A 19,737-nucleotide genomic window follows, 5' to 3' on the forward strand; every position below is an offset into this window, starting at 1 on the left:
AGAGGGCTGGAAAGGATGCCAGGGACACGGTTTTAAAGCAGCTGGGACAATGAGGGGGAGGCACTTGGATGATTCAGCTGCACAGTCATCCCCAAAGTGCTCTGCCTGCATTCTGTGGATCAAGTATGCTAATTAGGCACTGGTCCCTGAAGACTGTGCAGGGGGCCCCGGTTAATTCCTTCACTGAACTAACATAATAAAACCGCCCCAATAGACTTGCTCTAAGATATTGCAAGCCCTATTATGTACCTTCCCGGCCACCCAGAGAAGCGTTGTTATTGTTATGGTTCATTTTCCAGACAAGGAAACCGAGGCTTCAAGAGGGGGAAGCAACCTGCCCAAGATCCCCCAACTGGAGACTAGCAGGACCAGGATTCTAACTCAGGCATTCACTGCCTCGGTCCAAAAGGACAGAGCCCAGGGAGGCACAGCAAGGACCCTATTTGGCAGGTTTGAAAAGTGAGTTTTGAAGAAGCCTCTGCCTGTCCAGACTAAGGAATTTGAACTTGATCTTATAAGTAGTGGGGAGCCACAGAAGGTATGTGAGCAGGGTCGTTGGCCTGGCAGCCTTACAGAGGTGCCATGGAAAGGAAGTGTCCAGAGCATCAGAGATGATTCTGTGCAGGAATTTGGAAAGGAGGATGGGACAGGGAGCAGCAGGAAGGCGGTCAGCATGGACTGTCCACTGATGGCTTCCAGCCAACATTTCCCCTACATTCCATCATTGCCTTGTCCTTGGTGCTGGCTGGAGTCTGCCCTTGGCAGTTCAGTCTGTATCTAAATTCAAGCCTCTCAGGCCAAGGTCCCACTGAAAAGAGAAATATGATTTTTACCTGGTATGGAACAGTAGTAGCCTATCAACCAACTGTCCTGCATTTGGCTCTCCGCTAGCTGTGTTACTGTGGGCAAGACACTTAACCTCTCTGAGCCTCATTTTCCACCTATAAAATAAAAGGAAGAGCAGCGCCCACCAGAAATGCAGATCCAGAGACACAGAGTACATTTACAGCACCTGGCTCAGGCCTGGGCCTGGGTGAGTGCCCAGAGAAGGCAGCTATTTTTGTGTGTGTGATCTTCAGTGTGTGCTGGTTGCTTGCCCTGGTACAGAGTGTTCGTCCTTCTCTATCCCTCAAGCAGCTTCCGTCACCTCCATCTTGCCCAAGGAATTTGTATTCCTTCCAGCTACGCGCATCTCTCAGACATTTAAAATTCATTGATTTCTGTCCCTTCCTCGGGAAGACTTCAAACTCATTTGTAGGACAGTCCTTGCCCCTTGTTTTTGGAAGGGCTGACTGAGTAATGGGATGGAATCTATTTCTCTTTAATAACTTACATTGCTTTTGCCTCTTATTACAAAAGCAGTAACATGCTGGGTATGGTTCCTACAAATAAGCAAAGAAAAAAAAAAAAAAAACACTGATAATCCCACCATATAGAAATAGTCACTGTTAGGCTTAGAGTGCTTATCTTTCCAGCACTGTTTGGAAAAAAAAAAAAAGGAATATACACATTGGTGTTCTGCAAAAATGGGATCACACTACACATGCAATTATCATCATTTATTCAGTTAATCAGACTGGGGACATTTTTCCCAGTTCTCCTCTACATCTTGTTAATGACTTGCCCGCTTTCTATTGTACCATGCTGTAAGTGTTGTACATTTAGGTTGTTTCTAATTATTTGCTATAAGACAACAATGAAGAGCCTCCCGGCTATGTATTTGGCCACATCCATGATTATATTTTCTCAGGATAAATTTAAATTCTTAGAAATAGAATTGTGGGGTCAATTTTTTTTCCTGTGGCGGTGCTGCGGATGGAAGCCAGGGCCTCACACATGCCAGACAAAGGCTCTACCATTGAGTTCCATCCTGGCCCTTATTTATTTAGAGACTGGATCTCACTAAGTTGCTCCAGATGCCCTTGAACTTGTGATCCTCCTGCTTCAGCCTTCCTAGAAACTGGAATTACAGGCCTGTACCACTAAAAAATTACAGGGCTAAATTTTTTTTCCCCCAGAGGCATAGACAGGTTTATTCAGGAAGGTAGATACATATTCAAGGGAGAATGTGGGCCACCTCCAGAGGGAGAGATTGCCAATGTTGAATGGGTTTTCCAGTGCCAGAGATTTGAGACAATCTCCCATATCTTTGCTCACATGGGTATTATACTCATTAAAAAAACAAAATAAGTCAGCAGTGGTGGTGCACGTCTGTCATCCCAGCAGCTCGGGAGGCTGAGGCTGAGTTCAAAACCAGCCTCAGCAAAAGTGAGGCCCTAAGCAACTCAGTGAGACCCTGTACCCTGTCTCTAAATAAAACACAAAATAGGACCAGGGATGGGGCTCAGTGGTCGAGTTCAAACCCTGGTACCCCAACAAACAAACAAAAACATTGGGGAATTTAATAAGTCAAAATATATCTTGTTGCCTTTATTTCCCACATTTTGTGTAACCGGAGTTTAAATTGAATCTAGATTCTTCTCTTCTGCTGGCGGGTGGGATCTGCATAAGCTTCAGGACTCTGCAGCAGAGAAAGCCTGTTGTAGTTTAGTTGCTCAACAAGGCAGGGAATGCCTGCCATTGTCGGCTCCAAGAGTTGCAGCCAGATTCTTCTCTACTACACTACTATAGAGGCACATGTCACAACTCTGAATGGCAGGGGTGCAGCAGACCCCAGAAGCTCACACCATCTTCCTTCCAGCTTCTTGTCTTGCAAAAAAAAAAAAAAAAATCATGGACCTGAAAGACTGAGTACAAAAGAGTGGGATTTATTCATGTGGGAAGAAAGGAGACAGAACTCTCGAAAGGTCAGGGGGCACCTGATGGGGTTGCTGCTAGAATGGGCTAGTCTACGGGTTTATATAGCAACTGGGTCAACGCTATTGGTCCAAATTTATGCTAAATAGGGCTTGGAAAAAGAACTGATGCTATTGGTTAACTGTTGAGTCTGAACTTCCATTCAGGTCTGTCTCACTTCAGTTTTCTTTTTCTTTCTTTTTTAAAAAATTTTTAATAGTCTTTTTAGTTGTTGATGAAACTTTATTTCATTCATTTATTTCTATGTGGTACTGAGAATCAAACCCAGCGCCTCACATGTGCTGGGCAAGTGCTCTACCACTGAGCCCCAGCCCCAGCCAGCTGTTTTGCTGCTGGCCTGCAATCCCAGCTCCCCAGGAGGTTGAGGTCCCATAGATGGTAGATGTTTGGAGGTTCAGGGCTGCAGGGCTGTGTGGAATAGGTGTCCCACACTGTCCCAGCTGCAATGCCACAGGGTGACATGTCGGGCACCCTGGATTGCCTCGATGCTGGTTCCGTGCACCTCAGGCCCCCCCCTGGCATGGTGGGCTCCCCGCAGGGCCACAGCCCATGCTTACTGCCGACACTCCAGTCAGTCCAGTCTGCTGCTCCTCCTCTCCAGGACAAGGACAGGCTTCACTCAGAAATGCTCAGAAAGCAGATGCAGGTTGACGCATGATGTGGGCCTAAGAAAGATGTGGAGGGAGTGAGGAGGTGTGGCAGATGGTCAGATCTGTTGCCCATGCTCCCTTGGGATGAAGGATTTATCACCCCAGTGCTGGAGGTGGAGCCTGCAGGCTGGCCTCAGCCCCCTTAGGGACTGGCCGAGCTGCCCTGGTCAGCTGGCTTCCTGGACGGCAGCCTCCAGTGAGACCTCCCGTGGGGGCTTTAAAGACTTTCAGGGTCTCCTGAGGCCTCTGTCTGACACTGCCCTCTGCTTCTCCCTCTCTCCCTTTCCTTACACAATGTAAGAGCGCTGCCTACCAAGCTTACTGCACACCGACCCCGAGCTCAGAATCCATCCCCCAGGAGCCCAGGCTGTGAATAGGGAGCATCCTGTGTCTCCCCAGGACAATCTCAAGATGTGAGCGGTGTACAAGCCTAAAAATGTTCCAAGGCCTGGGCCTGCCTGCCTTCTTTCTTTGCTCTGCCAGGATAACCCAAGAGCCAAAAAGTTTTGGGTCTTGACAGGCATCCCCAAAATTCCGGAAGTTTTCAGGGTAACCTCTGACTGGATTACTTAAGCAGGTATCTGGGTGGAAACTTACTGTACAGAGTTTACCTACTCCCTTTGATACCCCTCCCAGATGACAGAAATAACAAGGGTCTCCAGAAATAACAAGCATCATAGCTGCCATTGTGCACTATCACTTTTTTTTACAGATAAGGAAACAGGCTCAGAGAGGGTAAGCCACCTGCCTGGGTTCACACAGCCAGTGAATTTTGAGGATTCTAACTCAGGACTGTCCATTCTAAAATCAGTGCTCTTTACACTACAGTATTCAGTGGGATGAATAATATGATCTTTTGAATTATTGTTCAAACTAAATGAGAGGTAAAGTGCAAAGCACTTGTACAATGATTGAACTCGTATGTTAGTTGTTGGGGGAAAAAAAAAAACCAAACCCTCCAAGGGCTGTCCTTTCTACTTCTCTTTTAAATATATATATTTTTAGTTATCAATGAGCCTATATTTTATTTATTTATTTATTTATGTGTGGTGCTGAGAATTGAACCCAGTGCCTCACACATGCCAAGCAAGTGCTCTACCACTGAGCCACAACCCTAGCCCGAGGGCCTGCCCATTTTCCTTAAAATAAAATCCAAACTCTTTTAGCTTGACCTACAAGACTGCACAATTCCTGAGCCTCTTTATGACTCCTTTGTTTCTTTTGGTTCAGGGACTACAAGCTCATGCCCACCTCAGGTCCTTGGCACATTCTGTTCTTTTTTCTCAGAATGTGCCTATTCTTTTTTTTTCATATTTATTTTCTAGGTGTAGATGGACACAACACAATGCCTTTATTTTTATGTGGTGCTGAGGATTGAACCCGGGTTCCGCCCGTTCGAGGTGAGCGCTCTACCGCTGAGCCACAATCCCAGCCCAGAATGTGCCTATTCTTCATCTTCTGCCCAGTGGAGATTTCTATTCAAATCTCATCTCTATGGAGAACTTGTTCCTGACTACCATCTAATATTGCTTTTCAAACCTGATCCCTCCTTACATTACTCAGTTTTATTTTCTTCATAGCTCTGACATTTACTAAAATTCTTATTTTCTTGTCTCCCCTACCAGAATGTAAGCTCTAAGAGAGCAGAAACCTAGAACAGTGCCAGGTAGAATAGGCGTTCAATAAAGATGTACCAGCTGAATTAATGTATGAATGAATGGCTTTTACAAACTTTTTTTTGGGTGCCGTGCTAGGGATTGAACCCAGGGCCTTGTGCATGCAAGCCAAGCACTCTATCAACAGAGCTATATCCCCAGCCCGGTTTTCACAAATTTGAAGAGAGTTCTGTTGTTGTTTTGCAGCACTGGGAATGGAACCAGGGCCTCGCACATGCTAGACAAGCGCTCTATCACTGTGTGACAGTCTCAGTTTGGAGAGGTATTTTGTAAGACTCTTTTTTTTTGAGAGAGAGAATTTTTTTTTTTTTTTGTAGATGGACACAACACAATGCCTTTTTAATTTTTGTAATGTGGTGCTGAGAATCGAACCGGGTTGCACTTGTGCTAGGCGAGCGCTCTACCGCTAAGCCACAATCCTAGCCCCTGGAGAGGTATTTTGGAACATGAGTAAAGTTGGGGACTGAGACATGAGCGGGTGATCCTGCTTACACAGAGCTCTACAGGAGGCCAATTCCTCAGAAGAGGATTTCAGAGACCTTCTGGAACTTGCTTTTCACGGTATCCACGTGTTTATATAATGCCCCTACCCTGGGGAGCAGGTAGGAGGTGCTGGGGACATTATAACTTCAAAGACTGTCCCAGCTTTTGGCTCCAGGAAATGACTCAGGCTGAGCCTGGGAGACAGATCTTTTTTCTAGTAATGAACAGCTTCCTGGTGCCAGTCTGAGGAGGAGGGTGTTAATCCTTGCTTCCCTACCTGCATGGCAGACCTGTCCAGGGAGCTCTGGGGAGGCCTAGCTCACATTGGAGGTGCCACCCAAGGACATCACTGGATCTCAGGAAGGGGAACCCTGAGCCAGGCAGCTGGGGTTCCAGGCCTGGAGCCAGGGTTGGGGCTCACATTTCACAGTTCTGTGTTTGCTCTTTCTCGGGGCAGCTCTCTTTTAACTTATTTACTCAGCACTACAAAAACAATACATGCTTGATGCAGAAAACCTAGAAATTGAAGAAATACAATGGAAAAGAAAGCTGACTTGCCCAAAGCTAACTACTGTTAACAATCTGGTGTAAGCATTTCAAATTTTTTTCTATTTTCTTTTTTTGTACTAAGGATTGAACTCAGCAGTAGTTTACCATTGAGCTACATAAATCCCCAGGCCTTTTTGTAAACTGTAGATGGACACAGTAATTTAATTTATTTTTTTTAATGTGGTGCTGATGATCAAACCCAGTGCCTCACACGTGCTAGACAAGTGCTCTACCACTGAGCCACCACCCCAGCCCCACCACCCCCTTTTTCCTGGTACTGGGCATTGAACCCAGGGGTGTTTAACCACTGAACCACATCACCAGTCCTCCCCAGGCCTTTGTTATTTTGTATTTTAAGGTAGAGTCTTGCTAAATTGCTTAGGGCCTTGTAATCCTCCTGCCTCAGCTTCCAGAGCAGCTGGAATTACAGGCATGTGCCACCACACCTGGCTTGTTTTTTTTTTTTTTTTCCTTTTGAGGCAGCATTTTTTTTCCCCCTACTTAACCATATCTCTTGAGTATTCTGTGAACATTTGACTAATTTTTTTTTGGTACCAGGGATTGAACTCAGGGGCACTAGACCACTGAACTCACACCCCAGCCCTATTTTATATTTTATTTAGAGACAGGATCTCACTGAGTTGCTTAGTGCCTCGCTTTTGCTGAGGCTGGCTTTGAACTTGCAATCCTCCTGCCTCAGCCTCCTGAGCTGCTGGGATTGATGAAATCATTTTTTACTTATCTGTTTTCATTTTTATAAAATATTTTCTAATTAGAAGATCAATATCTGCTTGTCACAGGAAAAATATCTTGCCAGACATATTGGCATACATCTATAATCCCAGCACTTCAGGAGGCTGAAGTGGGAGGGTCATAAATTCGAGGCCACCTCAGCAACTTAGAGACCCTGATTCAAAATAAAAAATAAAAAGGGCTGGGGATGTAACTCAGTGGTTCAGCACCCTTGGGTTCAACCCCCAGTACAAAGAAAGAAAGAAAGAAAGAAAGAGGAAGGGAGGGGGGAGGAAAAGAAAAGAAAGAAATCTGTTGTATGAAGTGAAAGTCCCTTGAAATCCTGAGAGCTAACCACTGTGAAGTTTGGTGCATCTCACAGAATTTTTGTGTGCACCTATCACTGTGTATGGATTTACACAAATGGGACTAAACAACTAAACACTCCATTTTACAGTTTGATTTCCTCCCACTTAATCGTTTTTTACCATCACCTCAATTTTTTTAATGTCTATATAGATTTCTATGGTGTGAATCTACTTTTTAGTTAGCCACTTCATTATTTTTTCTTTTAATTACAAACAATGCCCCCGTGACTCTTTGTGTGTGTGTGTGCGTGTGTGTGTGTGTGTGTGTGTGCGCGCGCACGCGCGCGAGCATGTACATATGTGATTCTGAGGATAGTTTCCCAGAAGTGAAATTTCAGAGTCAAAAAGAAAGAATATATTGCAAACTGGGACGTAGCTCAGTGATAGAGTATTTTCCTAGCAGGTGTGAGGCCTTAGGTTTGATCCCCACCACTGTAAAAAATAAAAATAAAATTGTGGAAGTCCCTTCCCCAAACCATTGTTCTAGTAGTCATCTTTTTCATCTTTGTCAATCTGATGGGCAAAAAAATGTGCTTTATTTTTGGCTGTACAGGGCCTCATGCATGCTATCACAGAGTTACATCCCCATCCCTTTTTATAAAAAATTTAATTTTGAGACAGGATCTTGCTATGTTGCTCAGGCCAGCCTTGAACCTGTGATCCTCCTGCCTTGGCCTCCTGAGTAGCTGTAGTTACAGGCCTGCGCCAATAAAAATATAGTATTTCATTTTGTGTGTGTGTGTGTGTTTAGTAAAACTGGGCATCTTTTCATGTTTGTGGTCATTTGTAGTTCCTGTCTTGATTGACTATCTATTCATTTCTTTATTCATTTGGCCTAGTTTCTATTGAGTTAGTCATGCTTTCTCTTCTTTTTACAGTCCTGGGGATCAAACCCAAGGCTTCATGAATGCTATACAAGCATTCTAATATCCAGCTCACCCTCAGCCCTAATCGTGTTTTTCTTCCTGATGTGGAAGACCGTTTCTTTGGTTAGTTAGGTTGATGCTATAATCTGAATCCCCCAAATTCATATATTGAAACCTAATCCACAATGTGGTACAATCAGGAGGTGGGGCCCTTGGAAAATGATTAGATCAAGAGGGCAGAGCCCTCCTGAATATGATTAGTGCTCCTACAAGCCCTGGGGAGCTGTCTTGTCCCTTCTACCATATAGACACAATGAGAAGATGCAATAAGACTTTGGCCCTTCTCAGACATTGAATCTGCTAGTGCCTTGATCTTGAACTTCCAGCCTCTGGAACTATAAGAAATAAATTTCTGTTGTTTATAAGCAACCCAGCATATGGTATTTTGTTATAGTAGCCGGAAGGGAATAAGATAGTTGGTACTTTACTATATTTGTTGACTTTTTCTCCCATGTTTTAAATGGCTGTCATTTGGAATAATGGTATAGCATTTCCCCTCAACACTATGATGAACAGCTGGGGATATGCACTTTGTGTGTGTTGAGGGAAATTTGCCAGAAGTGGAATTTTAGGGTTAAAGATATGTGTATTAAGGTTAATATGTACAGGGGCTGTGGTTGTAGCTCAGTGGTAGAGCACTAGCATGTGAGGCACTGGGTTCGATTCTCAGCACCACATAAAAATAAATTTAATATGTATGGTTGAGCCGGGTGGTGAACGCCTGTAATCCTAGCAGCTTGGGAGGCAGGAGGATCATGAGTTCAAGGGCAGGGCTGGGGATGTGGCTCAAGCGGTAGTGTGCTCGCCTGGCATGCGTGCGGCCCGGGTTCGATCCTCAGCATCACATACAAAGATGTTGTGTCTGCCGAAAACTAAAATAAATAAATAAATAAAATAAATATTAAAAATTCTCTCTCTTTAAAAAAAAAAAAGAGTTCAAGGGCAGCCTCAGCAACTTAGTGAGGCCCTATCTCTAAATAAAATATTAAAATAGAAAAGGGTGGTGCTGGGGATGTGGCTCGGTGGTTCAATCCCTGATAGAAAGGAAGGAAAAAAGGAAGGAAAAAGATTAATATGTATGAATAAAATACCCTCCAGCAAGATGGTACTTGTCATACACTCCTGCTAGTGGTACGTAAGTGCTATTTGTTCATGTTCTCAGTAAGGTTAGATAGAATTTTTATTTTTGGCATCAGTGATTGAAACCCAGGGGTGCTCTGCTGCTGAGCCACATACCCAACACCTTTAATTTTTTTTGAGATAGGGTCTTATTAAGTTGCTTTGGGTCCTCACTAAGCTGCTAAGGCTGGTCTCAAACTTGTGATCTTCCTGCCTCAGACTCCCAAGTCACTGGAATTATAGGCTTGGGCCACCAAACACAATACTATTTTTTAATTTGAACAATTTGATAGATGTACTGGTTTCCTAGGGCTACCATAATGAATTATCACAAACTAGGTGACTGAAAACAATAGAAATTTATTATCTCACAGTTCTGGAGGCTAGAAGTCTAAAATCAAGGTGTCAGTAGGGCCATGTTCCCTCCAACGTCTTAGGACAAGAATCTTCCTTTGCCATTTTCCCTGCTCACGGTGTTTGCTGACAATCTTTGGCCAAAGGTGGCGTAATTCCTTCTCTATCTCCATATTTAGATGTATCTTTAGGTGATTTTTTCCTTATTTTTTGTTTTCTTTCTTCTTTTGGCACTGGGGATTAAACCCAGGGGTGTTTTACCACTGAATTATAGCCCCAGCCTGTGGTAAGCCATTGTTATAGATCGTGTCCGCCATTAGAAGATGGCGCCGGCTTCCACTGAGGCCTGTGGTAAACAACTCCTTTTATGGAGAGTTGGCACGCAATCCCTGACCACCCTATGAGAAAGATCCACGTGGCGGCTTAAGATTGGTATGCGGGAGGCTTTATTAGGCTATGCTTGGGCTCTGGGGGGGGGGGGGGGTGTCGGGGGGGGGGGGGGTGTCACTAGAAGATGATACTTTAATCAAGAAGAATCCTGTGTCGTGTTTTCCCTTGCCGGCGAGGGGTCGCGACACCAGCCCTTTTTATTTTTTATTTTGAGACAGGGTCTTCTTGGGTTGCCAAGGCTGACCTCAAACTTGTGATTCTCCTGCCTCAGCCTCCTGAGTCACTGGGATTACAGGCATGCACTACCATACCTGTGGCATACGTGGCTTTCATATAAGGACACCAGTCATTGGATTGAAAGCCTATCCCAATGGTATGACCTCATCTTATTACATCTGCAAAAACCCTATTTCCAAAAAGGTCACGTTTTAACTTTCTAGGTAGACCTGAATTTTGGCAGGACATGGTTCTTCTAAGACAATACATAAAACAGGGTTAATTATAATTTTAGTGTTCATCTTTTATTGAAAGAGCACACACACTACAGTAGCCTAGAAATGCTGGTGACAAATAATGGGGCATCTTATGGATATACTTGCTAGTTGGGCTGAGTCTGGGAATGTGCCCCACTTGAAAGCTCATCATTACCTACTGTAGAATAACAGGATAACTCTTCAAACATGTTCATTGCTTTGTTTTTTACCAGCACACTGCCTGACACTTTGGGCAAAGTGGCAATCTTCCACGTCCAGAATTATACTCTACATGATGCCAAAATCGCTTTTTATTTTTCTTGGTACAGGGGATTGAACCAAGGAACACTCTTACCATAGAGCTACATCCCCAGACCTCTTTTTAAATTTTGAGATAGGGTCTTCTTAAGTTGCTGAGGCTGACCTCAAACTTGTAATTCTTCTGCCTCAGCCTCAAAAGTTGCTGGGATTACAGGCCTGCACCACAGTGCTGGTACTGAAATCATTCTTAAAAGTCAGACTAGAGCTGAGGATATTAGTTCAATGGTGGAGCATTTGCCTAGCATGTGTGAGGCCCTGGGTTTTACCCCCTGTGCTGCAGAAAATAAAGAAATGAAATCTTAGACGAGGCTCTATTTCAGGTCTTGATTTGAACCCAGAGCTGTACCATCTTTGGCAGGACAATTTCTCTAGGCCTATACTTCATGAAAATATGCCTTAGGTAGAACAAATATTTCTAGGATCTCTTCTACCTCTGTATGGGTGGAGATTTGAATGTTCTTCCATCAGAGAAGATTCTGGATGATCTAGCTCTGTCTGGTTAAATCATTCTAGATTCAAGGTGATAACATTTACCAGGTCAGTCATTTTCCTTCCCAGGCCAAGCAGTTTCCCAAATATAAAAACAGGGAGTTCTACACTTTTCAGTGTTCTCCACTGCCACCCCAAACCAGAGTGCTCAGTTTTCAAGGTCTCTTTATAGCCATGAGCTTTAACTAACAGCAGGGCATTGGCCTCCTAGGTAGATGCTTCTCTCCCACCTGCTTCCAATGTAATCATCCCGCCCTACCAGAGTGAGGTTTTTAATAAAACAGAACTTATTGCTCCCTTGCTTAAGCCATTTTCAGTTTAATTTTTGCAAAATCCAGAATCTTCACTGACACATCAGGTCCTGAATGATCACTTCCAATCACCTTCAGCCTCCCAGGCTTAAGTAAATCCATTCCTCAATATGGTGCCTTCAAACCTGCTACTTCCTGTTTTGCCTCCAATACCGACTTAAGTGACTCAGCCTTATCACCTCCAGGTCTTGGCTCAGTTACAATGCACTGTTCCCCAACCTTTGCCCCAGTCTGTAATCATGTAGGATGGCATTTATACGATCTCGCCCTGTGGGAATTCAAGCCCCATGTGCTACTTTCCCAAAACCTCCTGCTAGCACAGTGGCTACCCAAACTTTTGAATTAATGACCAGATAATGTTCCTTGAATTCCCCTTCCTTACATTCCTATTGCTCCAGGTTTCAAGCAGAATGCTCAGGTTTTTCTAGTCCTTAGCAACCTTGTCTCTGCAAGCAGTTTCCTCCAACTACCAGCATCTATAACTTCCCCAGCTGCATTAAAGTACTTTAAAACTCACAAAACCCACATGCAATAGGTATTTGTATTATCTTAATTTTAAAGATATGGAAACTTAAGTTCAGCAAGGTCAAGTACGTGCCACTGGTCCACCCAGCTAGAACTGCTGGAGTGGAATTCAAACCCAACTAAGCATTCTAATAAATTGAACTCCTCAGTGGAACTTTGACAGGAGGCCCTGCCCCAGCAGCTTACCAATAAATTCAGCAAAAGGCAGACTAAAGACTGAGGCAGGTTTGGCTAAAGGCCCCAAGGCCAATCTCTATTCCCCCAGAGGCCACAGTGCTTCCTATGGCCAAGAGAGTAAGGTCACCTCTGTGAGACTTAAGAATGTAACTAACAGTTTTGAGGCCAATGTTGAAGGTAATATCTCCAACTCAGGCTGTCCTGAAAACCAGAATTCTTTGGAAGTTAATGGAAAACTCCACGTGGAGGAGTATGTGGTGGAGTCTGTCCTTTAGGTATTTGCAAAGGGCTTTAACTGACAAGTAAAGATCAGGTAAACAAAAGCACCCAGTGCAGAAGCAGGTCTCAAGGACAATTTACATTTATTTGCGGATGACTCTAAACACACTTCAAACCCGGCAGAAGTTAAAGAGTCTGTTTGTCAGGTGGAGCCATTTCTTGCCAACAGCTACCGGCAGTCCCTGAAGAATACTTGAGAATCATCTTCAGGCTGAGGCCTCAGTTCTGGGCAAACAGCTGGTGGGTGGATCTGGTCCTTTCATTTCCTTGGAGGTGAGAAACTACTCTTTGTTCTCGTACTTGTGCTTGATATGTTTCCAAAGTTTCTGCATTTAAAAGACAAGAACCATAAACTGTAACCTGTGCTCTCACATTTTACAACTACTCCACAAACTAAGCAACTAAAACAAACTTGAGAGAAACCAGTATCATGGTCTGATTAAAAATGTACAGCTGTGGTGGGCAGAATGGAAGCAACACTAGGTTTGACACACAATTCTAAATATTTATAAAATACTTTGAAGCTGGAATGGACAATCCTACTTTTACAGGGAATGGAAACACATATTAAGAGAATGGCTCCAAAGAACACAATTATTAAGAAACAGCTTGGAAGCCAGGTGTGGTGGCACGTGCCTGTAATCCCAATGGCTCAGGAGGCTGAAGCAGGATGATTGCAAGTTCAAAGCCAGCCTCAGCAACTTATCGAGACCCTATCTCAAAATAAAAAATAAAAAAAGGTTCGGCACGTGGCTCAGTGGGTTAAATGCTGTGGGTTCAATCCGTGGTTTTTTGTTGTTTTTTTTTTAAAAAAAAGCCTAAAAGATGTCTCCATTCTTTGACTCCCAGGTACTACTGTCCTACATGCACAGTTCCCAAATGTTTTACATTGAGTTTTGTTTACTCAACCTAAACTGACTGAGATTATCATTGTTTTTTTTTTTTTGAGAGAGAATTTTTAATATTTATTTTTTAGTTTTCAGCGGACACATCTTTGTTTGTATGTGGTGCTGAGGATCGAACCCGGGCCGCACGCATGCCAGGCGAGCGTGCTACCGCTTGAGCCACATCGCCAGCCCCGAGATTATCATTCTTAAAAGTACAGGAAAATAGGTGGGTTATGACAGCATACTTAGATGCCTTTCCAGATCAGTGGGGATGACCTATGGAAATGCTTACAATAGAACACTTGCCTAGCATGTGCCAGGCACTGGGTTTGATCCTCAGCACCACATAAAAATAAAAGTATTGTGTCCAACCATAATTGAAATAAATTAGTCTTTTTTTTTTTTTTTTTAATGATGGGGCAGCAGCAACACTTTCATGTGGGCAGGAAATTGTCCTGGCCTTGGGCAGTTTGGCATTGGTGGACAGAGCCTTCCTAGACTGTAGATGCATACAGCCTCAAATTAAAAACACAGGGAAATGGTGAACAGGACTATCTGCACCAGGCCTTTTCCAGTACAGTCACAATTTGATGATATAAAACATGCACAGAACCTAGCACAGCATCTGGTACACAGCAAATCTAAAAAGGTGTTGCGGTTGCCTTCTTGTTTCCTTACTTTCTAGGAAAGTAATAAATGCTGTTTTTCAGTGGTACCACCTATCAGGCACTGTGACACTAGATCTATATTCCCTGAAGTAGTTACTATTATGATCTCTATTTTAGATAAAACTAAAGCTCAGAGAAGTTAAGCAACTTGTCCAACTTAATAGTACCCTTATTAAATGACAAGGCCCAGTACTCCCAGATAGGCTCTTTTATTTCCTAGCCTCCACTCTTTTTTTCTTTCTCCACATTTTTTCAAGTTAGTGCACTATAGTTGTACATAATGGTGATTTGTTGTTATATATTCGTACACGCACACAATATAAGAATATAATATGGCCAATATTGCTCCCCAGCTAGGCCCTACTTTTAGTCATAAATACCACGTTGCCGGCGTGGAACACCTTGGGAACTGAAAGAGCAATCTTTAAAAGGTCAACCACGGCGTCTAAGATGTCCTTTTCACGATTGTTTCAATCTGCTATTGACACCTTCAGGAGACAAGGGTCCGGGTTCCAGCTCGGAACTGCAACTGACTTACTGACGGTGGGGTCCTAGTAAATCCTTCGCTCTAACCTGGTTTTAGTTTCCTGCAAATGGACGTGTGGGCACGTGAGGTGGGGCATTATCAACACTTGCAACCCCTGCAAAATGGGGTCTATGGATTTCATTCATCGTTTTAGGATTCCCACCAAACCGGGAGGGGGGATATCAGTCTCTCAGCAAAAGATGCCTATGGTTTGCCCTTCTCCAGTTGAAGACAGACTGAGCCCCGTCCCACCTCCACTCCCACCGTCACCCCTCAGCGGACCCAAGGTCAGCATGGCTCAAGCCCTCACCCCCTCGTTGATGTGCTCGTAGATAGCGTCCGCGCCTTGATCGAAGGCGCGCTCGAAGAACAGAGCGCCCACCGCGATGGTGAGGGCGAAAGTGGAAGTCCTTCGGAACAGCAGGGAATACAACTTCGCAGTAAGCGCCGGGGCCGCCATGTTTCCTCACAGCCGAACTTGAGCCACCGCGCCTGCGCCGAGGCCGACCTCGCTCTCCAAAGGCCTCCACGTGCAACGCTTTCTGGGATTTGTGGTTCCTATGAATAGACATACTCGTCGTTTTGAACCCTGGAGGTAACTAATAACATGCACAGGAGAAAAAAGTATCTCATGAAATTCAGGTCCCCATAGCCCAAATTTGATAATATTTATTACCCAGTTTTTTTCCCAGTCCTTCCTTGATGCTTGAATATTTTAAACCACAACTCCCAGAAGCCCTCGTGTTCCCCACCTCCTCTCACTCTGTCTCGGCTTGACTTCCCGAAGCTTTCTGGGAAGGGTGGGGCCCAAGGAAGGACTACGAATACCATCAAGCAGTGCGCGACTCGAGGGCATTGGAGGAGGAGCCCGCAGCCGTCCAGCCCCGCGGAGCGAGGTACCTTCTTTGGCTGGACGTGAGGGGCGAGATCTAGTTAGTCTCTTTCCCCAGCTAGAAGGCTCGTGCTCTTGCGTTTAAATCTGGGCGTCCCGCCATTTCCTGGCATGGGGAGGGATAAAAAGTCTAAGGGAACTGAGCTTCCGGGACCCCATCTGTCTCTCCGCCACTGCCTGCCCCAAGTGCAGGCCCAGAGCTGGCAAAAGTCCTTAGGGTCTTGGGGCCAAGCTGTTCAGCCTGGCCTCAGGGGAAGGAAGGACTCGAATGCGCTTTCTCTTCTCACTTCTGGGCTTCGAATCCAAGAATGCAGGCGACCTGGGACTAGAAAGAGCTTCTTTGGAGTAGAAAGAACAGGGCTTTGGGGGTAAAGTGTATTTCTCAAACGTTTTCCGCTGTGAAGAAGGCCCTGAGCTAGGGGCGCTCAATCTACTTTGTATAGGCAGATGGGGAGGGGACAGTTAACAAAATAGTGCTTTGAAAAACAAGAGAATGGATGTTTAAGGTAGTGGTGGTGGTGGGAGTTTTGCCTGGGTGGCTGCCTCGAGGGTGACAGTTGACAAGAGTCCTGAATGATTATAGTAGAGGGTCACACAGGAAAATGTTGGTGCAAAGGCCCTGGGGTGACTGCAGTCCTGGGATGTTTTAAAGAAAATAGGATAGACTATGAAGAGGTAGGCTGGAATCAGCTCAGTTTAGCCTTGCAACCCATGGTAAGAAGTCTTATTTTTTTCTTACTTGCATTAATAAACCATTGAAGGGTTTTAAACAAGAATGCTGCAAGATCTAATTCATATTTTAATGTCATCGTTCTGGATGCTCTAGGGAGAATGAATGAAGAGGGGAAATTATTTCTGGGGATCAGTTGAAGGATGATGATGATTTAGATTAGGTTGTGGATTAGAGAAACCGATTTTTTATTACTTTAGGGAATAGGGCAGACAGAACAACTGGCAGATGTGTGCAGGAAAGAGAAATGGAATTTTGACCACAAAATGACTTAAAAATCAATGGGAATGATCTTATGTTCTGCTTTAACCACATTCCGTTTATATCGGAAGTGGAGATGTCACAGTCGAGTGGAGGTCTCTCTCTCTGAAGTTTAGAGACATATGAGCCTGAGATAGGAGCCATCAGGATGGAGGGGCATTCAAAACCATGGACCAGACTTCAAGCCTGGCCCTGGCTCTTACTTGTGACCTTAATCAGGTCTGGACTTCTGGCCCTATTTAATTCATCTGTAAAGAGCAACAGTTAATTGGCCCATGCCTATATTCCCAGTTACTCTGGAGGCTGAGGCAAGAAGATCACAAGTTGTAGGACAGCCTGGGCAAGTTAGCAAAATCCTGTCTCAAAATCAAAACTGAAAAGGGCTGGGAATGTATCTCAGTGATGGTGGTAAAGTGCCTCTGGACTCAATCCCCATGGGACTGTGAGTAGGGGAAGTAACTGTAATCCCTGGTTAGGTGAAGTGTGAAATGCTCTACATCTGGGATGAGTTATCGTTAAAGTGGTTATTTACTATTTGCAACGCATCCTGGTAACTCCTTGGGGCAGAAAGTAGTGAGCCTGAAGGAAAAGATTACTTACTTCTTGCTAATCACCTGCAACAAACAAACCTGGCTGATGGACAGTTCAGAGGCAATTATTTTAGGTGGGATGAATAGGGAAGAACCCCGGGAGTGAAAGATATGGCTTATTCTCCTGTTTTTTTAATTTTTTTTAATCTTTTAAACTGAAATTCTCATTTTGGAATAACAATTTTTATTTATTTATTTTTTGATACTGGAGATTTAATCCAGGTGCACTTTCACCACTGAGCTACATTCTCAGCCCTTTTTATTTTTTTATTTTGAGACAAGGCCTCACTGAGTTTCTGAGGCTGGCCTTGAACTTGCAATCTTCCTGTCTTAGCCTCCTTAGTCACTGGGATCACAGGCATGCACCACCAGGCCCGGCAGAATATCACGTTTGTTTTTTGGTACTGGGGATTGAACTCAGGGGCACTCAACCACTGAGCCACATCCCCAGCCCTATTTTGTATTTTATTTAGAGACAGGGTCTCACTGAGTTGCTGAGCACCTCGCCATTGCTGAGGCTGGCTTTGAACACAGGATTCTCCTGTCTCAGCCTCCAGAGCTTCTTGGGTTACAGGCATGTGCCACTGCACCTGGCCAGAATAACAGTTTTTAAAAACCTAATTATCTTTAAGCCATCACTTTCAACTTAGGAATTATTATTCTGTACATAAATCTAGAAAAGTAAGAAAAATGGCCTTCACTTTTCCTTTGATGTTTGATCTCAAGTTTAACAAACTAAATTCCTTTAAACACTCAGCCCTATTTGCAGCTTAATTACATTCCCTTAAACATTTTAACTCCATTTATAAATTTAATATATTTGATTTTCTTTTTAAGTACTTAGATGTATAACCTAACAAGCTCAATATCCCCAAGGATACTTGGTTACTAGAAAATCTGATTAATTAAACTTATAAACATACTGAATTTCAAGTTCTTGTATACAATTTAATACTTTTTACAGACTTAGTAAAATTCTCTTGTCAGTGGCTTTTGTCTGTCTAAAAAATATAGGCTCTTTGTCTGACATGAACTCAGAATATGGGGGCTTCCTTAACTAACCTTTGTAGCATCCCGGGTGATTCTAATAGACAGCCAGTGTTCCAATTATTGCTAACCTCTCAAACTAAAATCACAAGTCTAATATCAATTATTGACATATATTATATCAATTACTTAACTGTACATTTTAACTTTTATACCTTAAATCAGAATCACACTGCTTATCTGTTAAATATTTAATGTCAAATTCTTTTCAATATTACTGATACTTTTTTTTTTTTTTATTAGGAGATCGAACCTGGGGTGCTTTACCACTGAGCTACATCCCCACATCTTCAGCCCTTTTTATTTTTTGAAACAGAGTCTTGCTAAGTTGCTGAGGCTGACCTTGAATTTGTGATTCTCCTCTTTCAGCCTCCTGAGTTACTGAAATTTCAGGTGTTCACCACAATGCCAAGCAGTATTACAGATACTTTTGGTCCTGGGGATTTAACCCAGGGGTGCTTAACTACTGAGCCACATCCCTAGCTCCGCCTTCCTTTTTAAAATTTGAGACACAGTCTCACTAGGTTTCTTAGGGCTTAGTAAGTTGCTGAAGCTGGCCTTGAACTTGGAATCCTCCTGCCTCAGCCTCCCAAGTCATTGGAATTACAGTCATACACCACCACGCCTAGGATACTTTTAAATACCAAGTACATGCTGATTTTTACTAGACTTAGTTCAGGAACCTTAGTTCGGTGAACTTGATTTACTCTTCCACCTCTGTTTTCAATTCAGAACTTTTCTGGAGTATATGACAAGACACTTATCCAGTAGAAAATAATTTCTTACTCTGTAAGTTGTGCTTTGCATCTCATTGAGATTACCATTTCAGTGAGCTGAGTTCATTTGTAATCAGACTGATTTCTGTCTGCTGGGACACAAATCCAGGGCTGGGGATGTTTACTGGGAATGACTCCCCACCATAGACTGCCTTTGGGAGTCAAGGGGAGATTCTTTCCTACAGGGTTTTCTTTCTTAGAAGATCCTTACTAGGGATACTAGACTTACTAGTTAAAATGCACATTTCTGAGTCCCCTTCCAGATCTGTTAATTCAGGATTTCTGAGGGCTTGACCCTTACCCAGGAGAAATGTGGTGGGGATTGAGCCCAGGGCCTCATGCATGCTAGGAAGCACTCTACTGATGAGCTACATGCCCATCCCTGAAGACTTCATTTTTAAAATGGTTCCCCCCTGTGGGACATGGAAAATTTTGAGCAGGGGTGGTTTAAGAGAGTTGATCTGATGCAACCCAGGTGGGGTAAACTGAGGAGGCTGGTCCAGATGTGAAGGGGTGGGATTTGACTTGGACAGCAGGAACAGTGGTAACAGAGGGTCAGATGGTATTTGAAGCCCAGACTGGGAGCAGAAGGAGGAGGATACAAGGCAGTTCTAAGTCCATGTATCTCTTTTAGAAGTCTCTTCCAGACTATTTTTATCTTTCCTATTTGGAAACTGAGCTCCTGGGACCTGTAACTATCTAATGAGAAACTCTTGTCTTC

The 19,737-nt window shown here is 43.8% G+C and overlaps 2 protein-coding genes across 3 annotated transcripts in view; one reads left to right on the forward strand and one right to left on the reverse strand.

Moving 5' to 3' along the window:
* Window positions 1-12,705: 12,705 nt before the first annotated feature.
* On the reverse strand, window positions 12,706-15,226 carry Uqcr10 (ubiquinol-cytochrome c reductase, complex III subunit X). The gene is made up of 2 exons (XM_027956033.2): window positions 15,031-15,226; window positions 12,706-12,965 (listed from the first exon to the last, which is right to left on the reverse strand). The coding sequence occupies exons 1-2, from the start codon at window positions 15,178-15,180 to the stop codon at window positions 12,921-12,923; spliced, it is 195 nt and encodes a 64-aa protein (XP_027811834.1). The 5' UTR covers window positions 15,181-15,226; the 3' UTR covers window positions 12,706-12,920.
* A 303-nt stretch (window positions 15,227-15,529) lies between these two features.
* Zmat5 (zinc finger matrin-type 5) overlaps window positions 15,530-19,737 on the forward strand; it is a 30,504-nt gene continuing 26,296 nt past the window's right edge. For both annotated transcript variants that reach the window (XM_027956040.3, XM_027956041.3), the window contains exon 1: window positions 15,530-15,616. The gene's annotated coding sequence lies outside the window, so the exon portion shown is untranslated. The remainder of the gene's footprint in view (window positions 15,617-19,737) is intronic.

This window comes from Marmota flaviventris, chromosome 1 (genome assembly GCF_047511675.1).
Source record: "Marmota flaviventris isolate mMarFla1 chromosome 1, mMarFla1.hap1, whole genome shotgun sequence".
In the NCBI taxonomy this organism is placed as follows: Eukaryota; Metazoa; Chordata; class Mammalia; order Rodentia; family Sciuridae; genus Marmota; species Marmota flaviventris.

Excerpts from the sequence above, each read along its gene's own strand:
- Uqcr10 (XM_027956033.2), bottom strand. The coding sequence starts at position 15,180 with ATGGCGGCCCCGGCGCTTACTGCGAAGTTGTATTCCCTGCTGTTCCGA. Across the intron at positions 12,966-15,030 it reads ACGAGCACATCAACGAGGGG|AAACTTTGGAAACATATCAA; the intron begins GTGAGGGCTTGA and ends TTTTAAATGCAG.